At 41.0% G+C, this 14,592-nt stretch overlaps 1 protein-coding gene across 3 annotated transcripts in view; it reads left to right on the top strand.

Annotated features, from left to right (window-relative positions):
• LOC119187625 (ornithine decarboxylase) overlaps positions 1–14,592 on the top strand; it is a 196,950-nt gene that overhangs the window by 93,588 nt on the left and 88,770 nt on the right. For all 3 annotated transcript variants that reach the window (XM_075878493.1, XM_075878494.1, XM_075878495.1), the window contains exons 4-7: positions 1,429–1,505; positions 5,299–5,465; positions 7,195–7,329; positions 8,388–8,553. In XM_075878493.1, the coding sequence (XP_075734608.1) occupies positions 1,429–1,505; positions 5,299–5,465; positions 7,195–7,329; positions 8,388–8,553 (545 nt within the window). The remainder of the gene's footprint in view (positions 1–1,428; positions 1,506–5,298; positions 5,466–7,194; positions 7,330–8,387; positions 8,554–14,592) is intronic.

Raw genomic sequence — 14,592 nt, 5'->3', positions numbered from 1 at the left:
CAATTACAACACGACGAAACGCATGTTGCTCACCGTTTCCTGGAGTTAGACTGTTTTTGTGTGCTCATATCTTGTTTAATTAGATATGTTTATATAACTAACTTTTCAAGAAAGAAACTTAGATAAGAAAGTTGTACATCGGTTTGCGAAACGTCCGATCAGACAGTTGTGATTTTTATATCTATTAGGCATTTGTATTTTCTGCTAAATACAAATGCCCGTGAATAACAAAATAAATACCACATGACAAACCTCCTCGTGTGCCAGTGCGTACAATGATTCTAGTGCTCCCTAACGTTCCGCGTAGGAATGACCATAAAATTTGCCCCATTGTGCTGTCTCGGCAAGGCCGCAGCAATGGTGGCGGCTTTACGATGAGCACATTTTGCTATTGGCCACAAAAATGATAACCACTGTGACTGCTTATAGATGTCATGAACCGGTGCGAGAGAAGCGTGTCGATCGTACGCCGAACGTTAGGGAGCACTAGAATTATCGTGCGCACAGACGCGTGAGCGGGTTTTCAACGGAGTATTTTTTTTGTATTTTGCGGGCATTCGCAATTAGCAGAAAAACACCAATACTTATCACATATAAAGTTCAAAACAATCTATTTGAACGTTTCGCAAACCGAGCTACAACTTTCTCATCAAAATTTTCATCCATCTTTGTTCCTTCAAAAGTTAAATAACTACAAGTACTAAATAAACAATATTTGAGAACACGAATAATAGTGTGATTAACTCCAAGCAACGATTAACATGCATTTAGTCGCGTCGTTAAACTTTGGATAAGTTTACGTTGGACACCCAGTATACACGGCAGGCCAGTAAACGGTTGTCCAGCGCGAGTCATTAGTTTGTTCATGTAGGAAACTCAGAAATAGAAACTGCCTGCGTCGGCATTGCGAGGCAAGAGATGGGGGAGCACAGGAGAGAATGAGGAGGGCGGTTGCATACGGAATGGGTGCGTGAACGCCGCGGAAAGGGATGCTGGAAGAGATAGAGAGGGACCGACCATTGTCTAGCAGACTCCGAATGGGTAGGAGTACCGAGAGAGGGGGAGCCTGTTAGAGGGTAAAGAGAGTAGGGGACGTGACGCATGGGTAGTAAGAGTGGTCACGCCACACCAGATTGAGCTCGACCCTAAGAAGATTCGCATAAACTAAGAATAGAAGACACGTAGGAAGGTTAATATGGGCTGTGAGGTACAACTTGTCCAATGACGATTCATCACGTATGCGATAGGTGACAAGTCTCTATATTCTATGGCTCCATTTTTTTCTCGTAGATTTGAAGGGAAGTATTTTCGAGCGCATCTCTCACCTGATTGTCACAAAGTAAATATGGTCATTCATGCTGTGTATAGCTTTCGGAGCTTCAATATGTTCGAAGCTATCACTTACATTTACAATTTTCAATTTCACAGCTGTCAAGGCTTGCTCAGATCCAGTTATACTTCAAATATTGAATGCCAATGGGGTTAATTTCGACTGCTCCAACAAGGTACTGTCTCTTTTCTGTTTTTTTTTTATGTACGACAAAGCCAAGGTTTTGAAATTCTATTAACGCTGCTGGCAAATTCTCTGTACTCCAGGGTTGACTGCGCCGAATTTTCCTGGAATGAAATACATGCTTTATGCGTCATATATATATATATATAGATAAATAAACTAGACACGGAATAATACAACGCATACTGGAGACATCGTCAAACAAAAAAACTCAGTGGAACTAATGTTTGAGCAAGTTTACTGATGTTTGTCGGACGAAAACAAGTCTCTTTAGAAACTTTGGCTGCAGGAACGTTCTCTGTTGAACTATTTCTCATTATTTTAAGTGGTGATCTTCCACTGAACTTCTGACTTGCTTGGAAATATAATTACACAAATTTTAATGGCTAAGAACGCAGAAACTTGAACTAGCCAGACATAAAAGCTTGCGTTGTTTTCCCCACATTGGTTTGATCATTAAGGTTCATGTTTAACGAAGCAGGCTTTTGAGGTCTGGTTTTTTTCTACACCATGGCGACAAATGATGTCTTTTTTACCACATATCCCTCCTGCGTAGCCCTATATATACGCACTATATACGCACTCAGCAACGCACAACAAGTTGCACAGGGCACCTTAGCCACTATTTATTCTGTAATGTTTTTTTTTTCCTGTTGCCTATTTTCGGCAGTGTCTCAGTTCGTTAACGCCAGCCATCCGAAGAAAGCAACTTGAAGAATGGCAAGGTGCCATATGAATACAGCCAAAGTGTAGAGCAGCGATTTCGCAAAAAGGTCAACCTTTCATGTTTTTTTTGTGCTGCCAATATATTTATAAACCAGAACTTCTCAATAAATAGGGTGGGCTCATAATTATCCAAATCAACAATTGTATGAGTAGTGCAACCGAGCGAGGCAAAATGTTGGCTGAGAAAAGATGCAGTGCATGCCCCCAACGCATTTGAGCATGGGTTCAGTTGGCTTTCAACACGTTCCACTCTCCCGGTATATTTTTATATGTTTTCCCCTTTATGTTTATTCCCAAAATCTTAAAATCCCAGTGAGTTACAATACCTAAATAACCCAAATGCACAGTTTGTCATAGGCACTAAAACTTCTTCATTGTTAAGGTTTTGTTTGTTTAGGTGCCTTTAATACTGTTCAATATTTTCTTCATGCATGATGAACTCTTCTTGCAGGATTACCTTTATTTTTTGTGAGGCTTGTAAGCAACCCTGAAAGCAATAATGAGTTGGCTGCGCTTGCGTAGCCCACATGGTGTTCGGGCTGCAACACTAAACTCGCCTTCGGCAGTGAATTGTGAAACACTATATGCAGGACTTGTAATCCACGCGGTCGCTAACCGCTCCTTGTTATGGGAAGGTAGGCTGGTTCTCATTAAATATAATGCGTCTAGATGCTTCATCGGGCCAGCAATAAGCTTTTCAGTTCGTACTGGACTCAAGAGGCGGATATTTCTTTAACACTACTCTTTAATAACTCAGCGTCGGGAGGCTGGATTGCGTTTTCCTTCGCTTGTGTCTACGTACATTGTTAAGATGTTGTCATAGCATGGCTTGCTGACAATGTAAGTTTCAGTCCAACAGGCTGCAGCTACCAATTTAAATCTTATTATCAGAACTTAGTACCCAAAATATGTACAGCTGGGAGAAATCGTGACGTAAACATATACCGAGTGATACTGAGACTGAACTAAAGTTATAATTTGTTTTTTTTTTTTCGTGACACCATTTCACCTTTCGCTTTCTACTTTTGTGAGAGAGTTGAGCGACCGAATCATTCTAGGCTTTAATACATGTTCTACAAGAAAATAAAAAAAGGCAGTGGTTTGTAGCCTGTCCTCACAATGTATCTGACGCAGCGAAGCATAGATTTAAAGAAAGACGATAAGCGAAAGTGGCTTATATGATATAGGCACAGCAACTTTCCATTCTGCTTACATATCGAACCACCAATGCTTCCAGACTGAAGTATTATTTACAGAAGGCTTGTACTCACCATGATATGAAGAGATAGTGGAAGCAGGTGCACAGGAGAACAAATCCTGGGTCGCCTGCGCCTTGAGAAAAAAAAAATGTTTTGTATTCTCCATATTGAAGCCTTTACACAAATACAAAATATCGATCTCTAAGCTAGTTTACTTCAAATAGCTAGCTTACTTCCACCTATTTCAAAAGGCAGTAATCACAGCTCTTTACTTTTCTAATTCTGAAAGAAGTATAATAAATTTTTAGTTGACAAATTTAGGCCTTATTTATCTCAATACTTTTATGCCACATAAATTTTCTTTGCGCCTCACTTTTACCGTGCTTTCATTATTGTTTTGGTTTTCGATAAGTACAAAACCAGAAAACAAAGTTATGTTACATTATATTAGGCCTGGAATTGAGTATATTCCGCGTTATCAAGTATTGAACTGCAATGATCAAGATGCATATGTTGTTGCTCTTCTTGTCACTGAAATTTTTTTATTCTCCGTTTGAGAGGAACATCCACACTTCTCAGATGCGCTAGAAGAACATTCATAATCACCAGGTTCACGATCAACAGGCAGCCCTGCTGTGAAGATGCTGTAAAGTCACGAAATCGGCCCTATATCTGCATGTTTCACTGCAGATGTCGTCGAAAGGCGATAGTCTTGCGTGTGGAGAGAGTGAACGAAACGTTTTTTGATGTTCTGTGCGAGAAAATCAGTTATTATTATTCTGGAAGCGCTGCGTTGGAGTCTAGATCCGTGCAGTGAAGGCGAACTAGCGCATGGAGGCACGTTAGATACGGGCGCCATCTGGCAGTTAGCTTCGAAAACGAAGAAAGGCGTGCCCGCCCGCGGAGAAAGATGCGCGCCTGTCTCGGGAGAATAAGGAGTGGAACGCAAAGCGACGGGCAGGCGCCACTACCATGTAGTCTTAGCAAAGTGTTGGAAATACTTGCCTTCTTGGGCATCGCGTTGCACTATCAGCGCAAGATGATAAATGCTACAGTCCTTACAAGTACTTGTGTGGGCCCTCTCTAGTGTAAAGGCATTCATAAAAAACATCGACGTGTTGTTGTGGTGCCTCAAATATGCGCAATAATTGATTTTTCATTGACAATCGCGCAAGTACTATCGCAAAACTTGAGCAATATTGGTAGGTGCTGCGTATCGGGTTGGCCATTTGAGGTACCGTTTGGTGCTTTTAGGGGGAACGTTACCGTGGAGAAACAGACCAATATTTTGTCATTGAAGGTCCCAAAAAAGACGATTGTTGTTAATATCATTCCATGACACCACCAAGTAGGAAAGAGAGAAGGAGATAATGCTTTTACAAAAAATGGTGTGACCATACCTCAGAAGAGATGGCAAGCTAACGTCTCAACCACATCTCCCCCCCCTTCATAACCAAATATCCCACCTGATAGACGGCGCCTTCTTCCAATATACCGGTGGTTTCGCTCCTTTCGCCCCATATGGTAAAATGAAAGAAGGCGGAATATACATGTCTTCATGTACACTACCATACCACCCTATACCGTTGAACGGAACACTGACATGAGTTACTCTCAGAATGCTTCACCTTATGTGCAAGTATTCTTGCAAATGGCGCCCCTCCATTGTAAATGCGAGTCAACATGACTCAGAAGTGGAAACTACTGCTTATCACCTGAGAATATAGGCCACTGTGAAATTACCAGAGATTTATATCTAGACATGCCTTTTATACAAGTGTTACCTTTAACAATGAACTCCTTTTTACATGTTGTTTTTTGTATTGTGCGCGCGCAATTCAATCAAATCTTTCTGTGCAGGCTGAAATGATGTCAGTGTTCGATATCGGCGTCACACCAAGTCGGATCGTCTACGCCAACACCGTGAAGTGCACCTCTCATCTGAGCTTCGCACAGCAAAAAGGCGTGACCCTCATGACATTCGATTCAGCAGAAGAGTTGAAAAAAATCGAAGACCCCAATGCAAGGTTTCTGAACGGCAAATTTACGAGCTTTGTCTTTTACTTCAATGACTGCACTGATTCTGTATCAGATGCTATGGAAGCCTCTCTCCGTGATTCTCTGGCGTCAAATGTTTCGTTTCTTACTGAGTGGAGAAACAGTAAAAAATCATATTCAGGTTCCATGTGCAGATGCCTCTTTCGTACTATCTCCTGTAAGACTTTCAGTGCGGCTCCAGCAACAAGGTCTGTTCAGCGCTGCCTTAAAGGCATTTAGTATTTATTGAATTGTGTGTTCGTATTGTCGGATTAGCTTTTTTTATTATTCTGGCTATTACTTAGGCGTTAAGGAAATTTTCCTGTGATATTTATTAGACCACATACTGCGCATTCCGGCTACTATGCTCTGTCTCATAGTATACCATCACTACAGATGCTATCTCGCAAGTAAGGGAAGCGTTATAGAAACCGAAAACTGAATAAAGTGTTATACTAGCTTTTTCCGATATTCTAATGTATGGTTATATGCATGTATACAATGCCCCTGCAATAAAGTTCAAGTGTAGCTTTTATTCAATACCAACACCAAATTACTGAGTGCATAATTTTCAAAGCCTCCAGAGGTGAGTAGACCGGATTAAAGGAGGGTAAATAAGAACTCTCAGAAATAAACACTCCAGAAATAACTGCCTGGAGCTTGAGGTCACATAGGTAATTTCAATTTGGTGGAGGCCGCACTACTGTGGAGAAGAATCCAAAAACGCTCTTGTATCGAGCTTTGGGTGCTTGCTAAAAAAAAGAACTTCGAATGTCTAGAATAATGCAGAGTTCTGTACCACAGTATATGTCGCTGGACAATCGAAGCGCAACCACAACTCCCATTAACGAGCTGTTAAGTCCGTGTGCACTCATCTTCACCATGGGCAAACTAGTCTACTTTAATTGGCCTTTCACAATTTTTCACAATTTTAAATAACCTTTCACACTTTTGAAACGAAATTTGCTTTTGTGTAAGTTCACCTCCTGAATGAATTTGAAGCTGCATAATAATCATGCCTTTAAAGGGCGCCTAAGCCGCTCCGAGTTCATAGCACAAAAGTTGGGAATATGTTCGAGGGGCTCGTTTTTCTGTAATGTACACAACTGATGGAACCGACAGACGATTAAGCCAAGGAAAGCATTAGTGGTAATATTGATGGTTTCTGAACTATACTCTAATGATTATCTTCTAATCGAAGAAAAATGACAGTGAACGAAAACTACCCGCTCTGTTGGTGGGATCTGAATCCCTAACTTTTGAATTATTTGGAGAGTTAGTGGCTCATATATAGCAGAAAAAGTGGTTTTGTTCTCGCCTTCATGGCAGTTCATTATGTTTTCCGGCTACTGTTATCTCCACTTCTGCCGTAAGAAGCGAAATCACTTGATCGGTACAATATTTCAGCCAAGCTAAACAGCAGAGGCGTGCCACTGATCGGCGAAGCGGGCCAGGGAACCGTTCCCGGCTGATGTCCCTCATATATGTAGAAATCGAGAACTCGCACCCAAATGACGTAACTTGAATATCGTGCTGGTGTGACATAGTGTACGGAAAATATAGAAGGTGCCAGGAGAGAATCTGTGTGGCGCCAGCGTTTTACATGTTTGAGATGTTGTTTAGGATTTCAGTAAAAAAATGTTTTGAATAATCAATGAGAGCCATCAAGTACAAATTGAATTCTGGGCACACAGTTAAATTGTTTCATATGACATGCAGGTTGCTGCTTCGCATAGCTGCAAATGAATACGGAGTACAACAGTCCATGAATGCCAAATATGGTATTCCATCCCGAGAAGCCAGACGAATTCTCTGCTCGGCTAGAGACATGGAAATGAATGTCGTCGGTGTGTCGTAAGTAAATTTTACACATTTCTCTGCGGAAGAAAGCAACATGTGTGACATAATTTGACAAGCAACTTATACTTATCTTGTGGGCATTCCTTCGAAGTGCTGTCAAAATGGTATACATATACAACGAAAAGCTGGTGGGTATGTTTCTCGCGCGTGATCAAGTAAAAAGCTGCAAGCAAAATGCACAAGTAAAACATGACACGATGCTTCACTTCTCCTGTAGTTGTTTAAACTTTACAAAAACTCCTTCTTATATCTCCAGCCCCTCAAATCTCGAAAATGTCGAAGATCGCTGACGTCTAAACAATCCTTCAAATAAGGTGCATTTGCAAAACGAAATTTCATTACACAAAAGTGGTATAGCAGAATGGTTTTAGTTTTTATTTGTCTTCGACACCCTATGTACCTACTGCTCGACTCCTTGTAGCCCATTTGCCACAGTCCCTAATTGCCCTTTCTTCTTACGAAGACAAGTATATTTCTCGAAGTGTTGCCACCAGTGGCATCCTTTGTTTAATCATTTCTCCTATGCAGTGTAGCAAACTGGTTACTTTTACCAGGTTCACCTCCCAGCGTTTCTTTTTACCTATTTCTATGTTTCTATTCTCTTCCCTTCAAGCCTCCGTCTTTCTACTATGATGCTCATGGTGCAATCAAAATCGGTCAAGAAGTCATCCTGTCTAATTACAAAGTGAAAAATTCAGACTAGTTCATGCGTATGACACTACTGAAAAAGAACACCTCTAAATGCCAGTACAAAATAGTAAATCAGCAAATGCTGAAGGGAAAAAATGTTAAGATTTTGGGGAAGAGGGTTATTACTGATGCCCAATGAGGTTGCTTAGAAGTGTTCTTGCAAGCCGATTGAAATGTAAAAGCCTTGTATTTATGTCAGGGTGTTCTGATATTTATTGATGTTGGTGTATGCTATTCGATAACAAATTCATATAATGTGTGAATTTCATTCAGGGTGCAGTTAAAATAAAGGCAGCTACTGTGATTTTCCCTGTTTTTTTTTCTCATGGACTTCACTTCAACTTGAATTATTTTGCTCGCAGATTTCACGTTGGCTGCGCTTACAAGCATCCCGAGATATTTGCCTTGACAATTGCTGACGCCAGAGCTGTTTTCGACATTGGCATAGAGATGGGTTTCGCAATGACAGTTCTCGACATCGGGGGAGGATTTCCTGGTGGTGTTCGAAAGAAAGACCATTTCCACAAGGTTTGAATGATGTCTCTTTTTAGTGTCATGCTAACCTTGAGATTATTCAAAAAGCGCCATGCCACTATTGAAGCATGCGTGTTCAGCCAGATATACCAAGTCGTGTGGATGTAACTTCCTAAGTAACATGACTGATGATTGATTGATTGTTATGTGGGGTTTAACGTCCCAAAACCACCGTTTGATTATGAGAGACGCCATAGTGGAGGGCTCCGGAAATTTCTAGCACCTTTGGTTCTTTAACGTCCAACCAAATCTGAGCACACGGACCTACAACATTTCCACCTCCATTGGAAATGCAGCCGCCGCAGCCGGGATTCGATCCCGCGACCTTCGGGTCAGCGGCCGACTACCATAGCCACTATACTAACACGGCGGGGAGACATGGCTGATGCCTCCTTCATGGGAACAGTTATAACAGAAAAGTAAAGCGTGATTAGATTGAAGTATCTATTTATTTATTCGGTTCGAGTACATAGAAAACACGAAGCCAGATTTAATAGGGAGGGAACAGGCTGACAACTGCCATCTATATAGGCACCGCATCAGCAGGCTCCTTCGAGAAGGGGCTAGGGGCATAGAGGAAACAAGGGAAGAAAGAAGGAGAGAAAAGAAGGTTAACAAATAGATGGAAAACACAGACACGAAAAAAAAGATAAATATTCACAAGAAAAATGTCTATAAACGTGATGCCAAGTCTCTTTTTTCCTTAAGAAAGAAGTAGATGACTGTATAATGTGTAATAATACAGAGTTAGTAGCTGATTGTTTACTGTGTAATAATAGACCGGGTGTTGAAGGTTAACTTTTACGGCTTCAAAACATTTAGCACTGGGATAACCAAGAAAACCACCTTTGCAGATAGCTTATGCATCCAGGGGACACAAAGTGAGAAAATATTTATGGCTGTCAGTGGCTGCAGCAAACGGGCATATTCGCATTGAAAATTTAAAGGCTGTCACGTTTATACCCAGCCATACTGTGAAGAATTCTACTAGCATGTCTGTACTTGGAGATATTCCGCAGCAAAGTTTATACTGCTTAGAATGATTACGCACCTGGATAGTAGGCACAGGCGCAAAGCTCTTACCCGATGAGCAGTGGCAGTTACGTGCGTCGTTTATTCTGCCAAAGGGTTGAAGGAATAGGCAAAGATGATAGCAGTTGCCCTTTTCCTACCGGCTGGCGATAGAAAGCTATGACTGTTCGTCACATCCGGGAGAAACATTAAGCCCATCTTCACCACCTTTCATGCATAATCATATACTGCACAATTAAGCTTTGCTGAGGGATATCTAGGAGCAGAAACATACCAGAATTATTCCGCATATAAAGTGTACAAACGCGACTGCCTCAAATTTTCAATACAATTATACCCACTTGCTTCAGTCCCTGAAAAATAAACATTATATCTTTGCTAATCGGGCCACTGAAAGCTATATAATTTTCTCACTTTGTGTCCCCTTGGATACACAAGTTATCTGCAAGGGTGGTTTCATGTTCTTTCCACTGCCGAATTATGTATGTGTGTTTGTACAAAGTATAGTCATGTTTATCAGGTATAGCACCATTTGATATGGTTGCCCCATATTGACGTCTAGTGGCATGTCTTCATCGTGACGACTAATCTCCATGATGAAGACAAACCCCTGTGGTAGCTGAGGTTGTTAACCTGGCCACAGCATATAGGCAATCCCACACAAAGATGACATCAACAAGCCCGTGTTAGGCACTCATGCTCGATATGCGATCGTTAAATGTGTCATCAATTCAGGATAGAAATCCGAGGTGTGGGCGCCTCAGTAACAGGGACATCTATGCTTGCGCTCATGCTTGCACTAGCACAAAGTGCTTTATAAGTTCACAGCTCACGCCGTGAACGCACGAGAGCCTTGAGCTTCCATCTAGCTTGTGCCTCGCTCCACCAATTCGCGACATTCGACCATCGACAGCGTTGCTTTTCTGCGGTGCTTATTGCACCAATTTTATCAGTCGGTTGCATTGAACGCGAAGCAGTAAGCGGCGGTGTCACCACACTCATGCAAGTGGAGCTGCACTACTCTGACAACGAGGTACCACACGTTGACACGACGCGCAAGGCAAGCACGTAACTACGTCTAAACTGCCTTCTCGATGCCATCAAGGTGAGTAATCCTTCGCTACAATCGAGGCACCCTAACTACGCCGTCACTGAATACTCCCTATAGCAGCTCTCGTTCATGTCCAGATGAAAATCTTCCCTTCACTAGTTCACCAGCCATCTGACCATGAGCGCCAGGCGAGGGGCAATATTCGAGAGGTATAAGTCGTCTTTGCCAAGCTTCATACATGTGGTTGGGTAGTGTAGTGGGTAGGGCTCCTGGAACCCTAAAGTTCCAGGAGCTCTACCCACTACGCACCTAGAGATCACTGGTCCAACTCCAATGTCATTCATTTCACACAAAATTTTGCTTTTAGTTGTTCCTCGTCATTCGTTGTGTTCATTTTACCAAAACACCATATGCGTGACGGAAATACGTCTTTAAGTCTTCATGAAGTGCGGCATAAAACGCTTTCGTTTTAAAGCGGGTACGTGAGAGATGCGAAGACGGCTTCATCGGTATTTTCGTGTGTGTGTGTGTGTGTGAGAGAGTGGATATCGCAATGCTGATCGAAGCATGAATAATACTAACGAAGGATAGTAGAGTACGTTCAAGGGCTCGTCTCTATTTGATATATACAATATAAAACAGAAAATCATGCCAAGCAAATTATAGGGACTGGTTTTAGAAGTAATTTTATTAAAAATAAGATTTTTTGTGTGTGAGTGCATATGACCATTCTTATCGAAACTTGAATAATACCAACGAAGGGGAGAAGTGTACCTTTATGTGTTCGTTGCTATTTGATATACACAATAAAACCCAGAATCATGCCAAGCAAACTAAACAGGGTCATATTAGAAGTTATTCTAATGTAAAAAGAATTTTTTTGTGCGAGTCGACATGGCAATGCTGATCAAAACATAAATAATACTAACAAATGACAAAAGTGTACTTTTAAGGGCTTGTTTTTATTTGCTATGCACATTAAAAAAAACTAAAACGAGAATCATGCTAAGCAAAATATGGGGGTGGTATTAGAAGTAGTTTTAATGTAAATAACTATTTTTTACGAGTTAATATGGCAATGCTGATTGAAACATGAATACTACTGATGAAGTACAGAAGTGTACCTTTGAGGGCTCATTTCTATTTTCTATACACAAATTAAACAAAAAATCATGCCAAGCAAACTGTAGAGGATGGTATTAGAAGTAATTGTAATGTAAATAGGAATTCTTTCCGTGTGAGTGGATATGGCGGTGCAGATCAAAACATGAATAACATTAGTGAAAGGCACAAGTGTACCTTTAAGGCTCATTTTTATTTGCTATCCACCATCAAAACAGAGAATCATGCCAAGCAAACTATAGAGGCTGTATTAGAAGTAATTGTATTGCTAATAAGAATTTTTTTGTGCGGGTGGATATGGGAATTCTGATCGAAACATGAATAGTACTAACGGAAAACCGAAAGTTACCTGTAAAAGCTCGTTTTTATTTGCTATACAAAATTTAAACAGAGATTCATGCCAAGCAAACAATATAAGGTAGTAATAAATGTAATTGTAATGTAAATAAGAATTTTTGTGTGTGAGTGGATATGGCAATACTGATCAAAACATTAATAATTCTAACGAAGGACAAAAGTGCACATTCAAGGACTCGTTTTTGTTTGCTAGGCACAATTGAAACAGAAAGTCATGTTAAGCAAACTATAGGGGTAGGTATTATAAGTAATTGGAATGGAAATAAGAGTTTTTTGTATGTGAATGGATATGACAATGCTGATCGAAACATGAATATTACTAACGAATCACAGAAGCGTACCTCTAAGGGTTCGTTTTTATTGCAAAACACAATTGAATAACTAATCATGCTAAGCAAGCCATATAGGGGGGTAATAGTGATGCAAATAGTAAGAAAGAAAAGTAGACAAAAAGATAGCCCCGTCACAGTAGTCTAGAGGCGAAGGTACTCGGCTGCGGACCCGCACGTCACAGGATTGAGTCCCCACTGCGGCGTCTGCATTTCCGATGGAGGCGAAAATGCTGTAGTCCCGTGTGCTCAGGTTTGGGCGCACGTTCAAGAACCCCAGGTGGTCGAAATTTCAGGAGCCCTCCACTATGGCGTCTCTCATGATCAAGTGGTAGTTTTGGGACGTTAAACCCCACATATAAATCAATCAATTAAACGAAAAGATAACTTGCCGTATGCAGCGGCCGAAAGAGACAGCAAAAGTGTGTTCCACAATCGCTGTTATGGCCACTAGCGGCGCTCTAACGGTCCCACATTTATGTCACATACATACCCTATAAAGTACACGGGGGATATCTGCCATTTAAGCTAAGTTGGTAGACTGATGGATGCGTAGTTCGAAGGTCACAGGTTCGGTTTCTGCCAACAGCAAGTTGTATTTTAGTTGATTTTTTTTCTTCACTTTTAGAACAATTACTTCTACTAACATCCCACATACATTCTATCGCATGATCATCTGTTAGATCTTACTTATAATACTGACGATTAGCCAAAACACCAGCGTTGTCATATCCCGTCGAAACTGACCAACTTACTCCCCAGTACATCTTTCTGCCAGTGGTCACCAAGCAAAAGAAGCATAACCAAGCTATCCTACGGAATTGCCGAAATATTTATTATTTCGGCAATTTCGTAAGTTTTAATGCCGCATATAGACGTTCTATTTGAAACCGTAATTCTCAAAAAAGAAATTCAGCTTGCTAGATTTCACATTTTTCTCTTTTTACTATTCAGAACTCGCTCACAAAATGCGTCGGATGGCCGCGTGGAACGAGTGGCCATGTGCCTAGCGGCATATTTAAAAGTGTTTTGAAATAACTAATATTACTGAATGGCTTTCTTCAGCGCCTCATTTCGTGCCTAATTTCGCCTGAGAAACGCGGGGCACGTTTCGATCTGCTGGTCATTCTGCGCGTGGCCTTTCAATTTGTTGCTATCGCGTTCATTGCTTCGGCATTTCGGCAAAGCTGTGAATATTCTAGCACTTGGACGCACTTGCATTCTTACCTTAGCCGTCAGCAGGTTGTCATTAAGATGTCATACAGTGGCACAGAGCTTCTACGAAATAACAACCATATCACTGTTTTTTATAGTGGCATAGTCTGCTATTGAGTACAGTTAGTTGTTTGAAAGCACCGTCGAGAGAACTGCTGTCAGTGCTAGAGCCTCTGGTACGCGCTCACTTAATAGATTTCTTTCAAACAAGAATATAGTACAAGAATGAATGGGGGACCTATAATACTAATAACTTCAGACTTGTCCCATGCCTAAAGTAGTATTTCATTATGAGACGCACTGTAGAAGAAGGTCCATAATTACTTTGATCACCGGTGGTTGTATTACGCGTACTTGAGTCTTTATTTACGTAGGTTATACCGTTTTACCGGCATTGAAATAGAGCTACAGAGGTGGTAAATTAAACCCGCAACGCAGAACTTGAAAGTGCATTACAAATAGGGGACATGATAACATTTTTAGGTATTTTAAATTATAGTGCAGATTTGATCATTTGCGTATTTCATTTTCTTTTTGCATTTTTTCTTCTGTTAACGTTCTTTTCTTAGTCACACAGCTGTCTGACCTACTTTTGCAGCTGTCGCCTATTTTGACAACGTCTTTGAAGCAAGTATAAGAAATTTATTAACTTTGCTAAATTATTTGGCCGTGTTCCCAGATTGCGTAAAACCAGATACGTCAACCATGTGCTCCAAGCTGCCTTCGATAATACCGAAGAAGATCTTCGCGCTGCCACATAAAATGTCAAAGAGTTCTACTTCTCTGCACAACTTCCTTCATTACATAGATTCGACCCTCACAGGTTTTGGACTTCAGTCTTGCTTAGCACAACAGCCACTTCCTCCTTCAAGATTAATGATACCATTACAAACAATCCCATTGTTGTTTCCAATGCCTCTAACTCAT

Source organism: Rhipicephalus microplus, chromosome X (genome assembly GCF_043290135.1).
Source record: "Rhipicephalus microplus isolate Deutch F79 chromosome X, USDA_Rmic, whole genome shotgun sequence".
Lineage (NCBI taxonomy): Eukaryota > Metazoa > Arthropoda > Arachnida > Ixodida > Ixodidae > Rhipicephalus > Rhipicephalus microplus.
The sequence above is the reverse complement of the archived record's forward strand: the minus strand, read 5'-3'. Positions and strand labels throughout refer to the sequence as shown.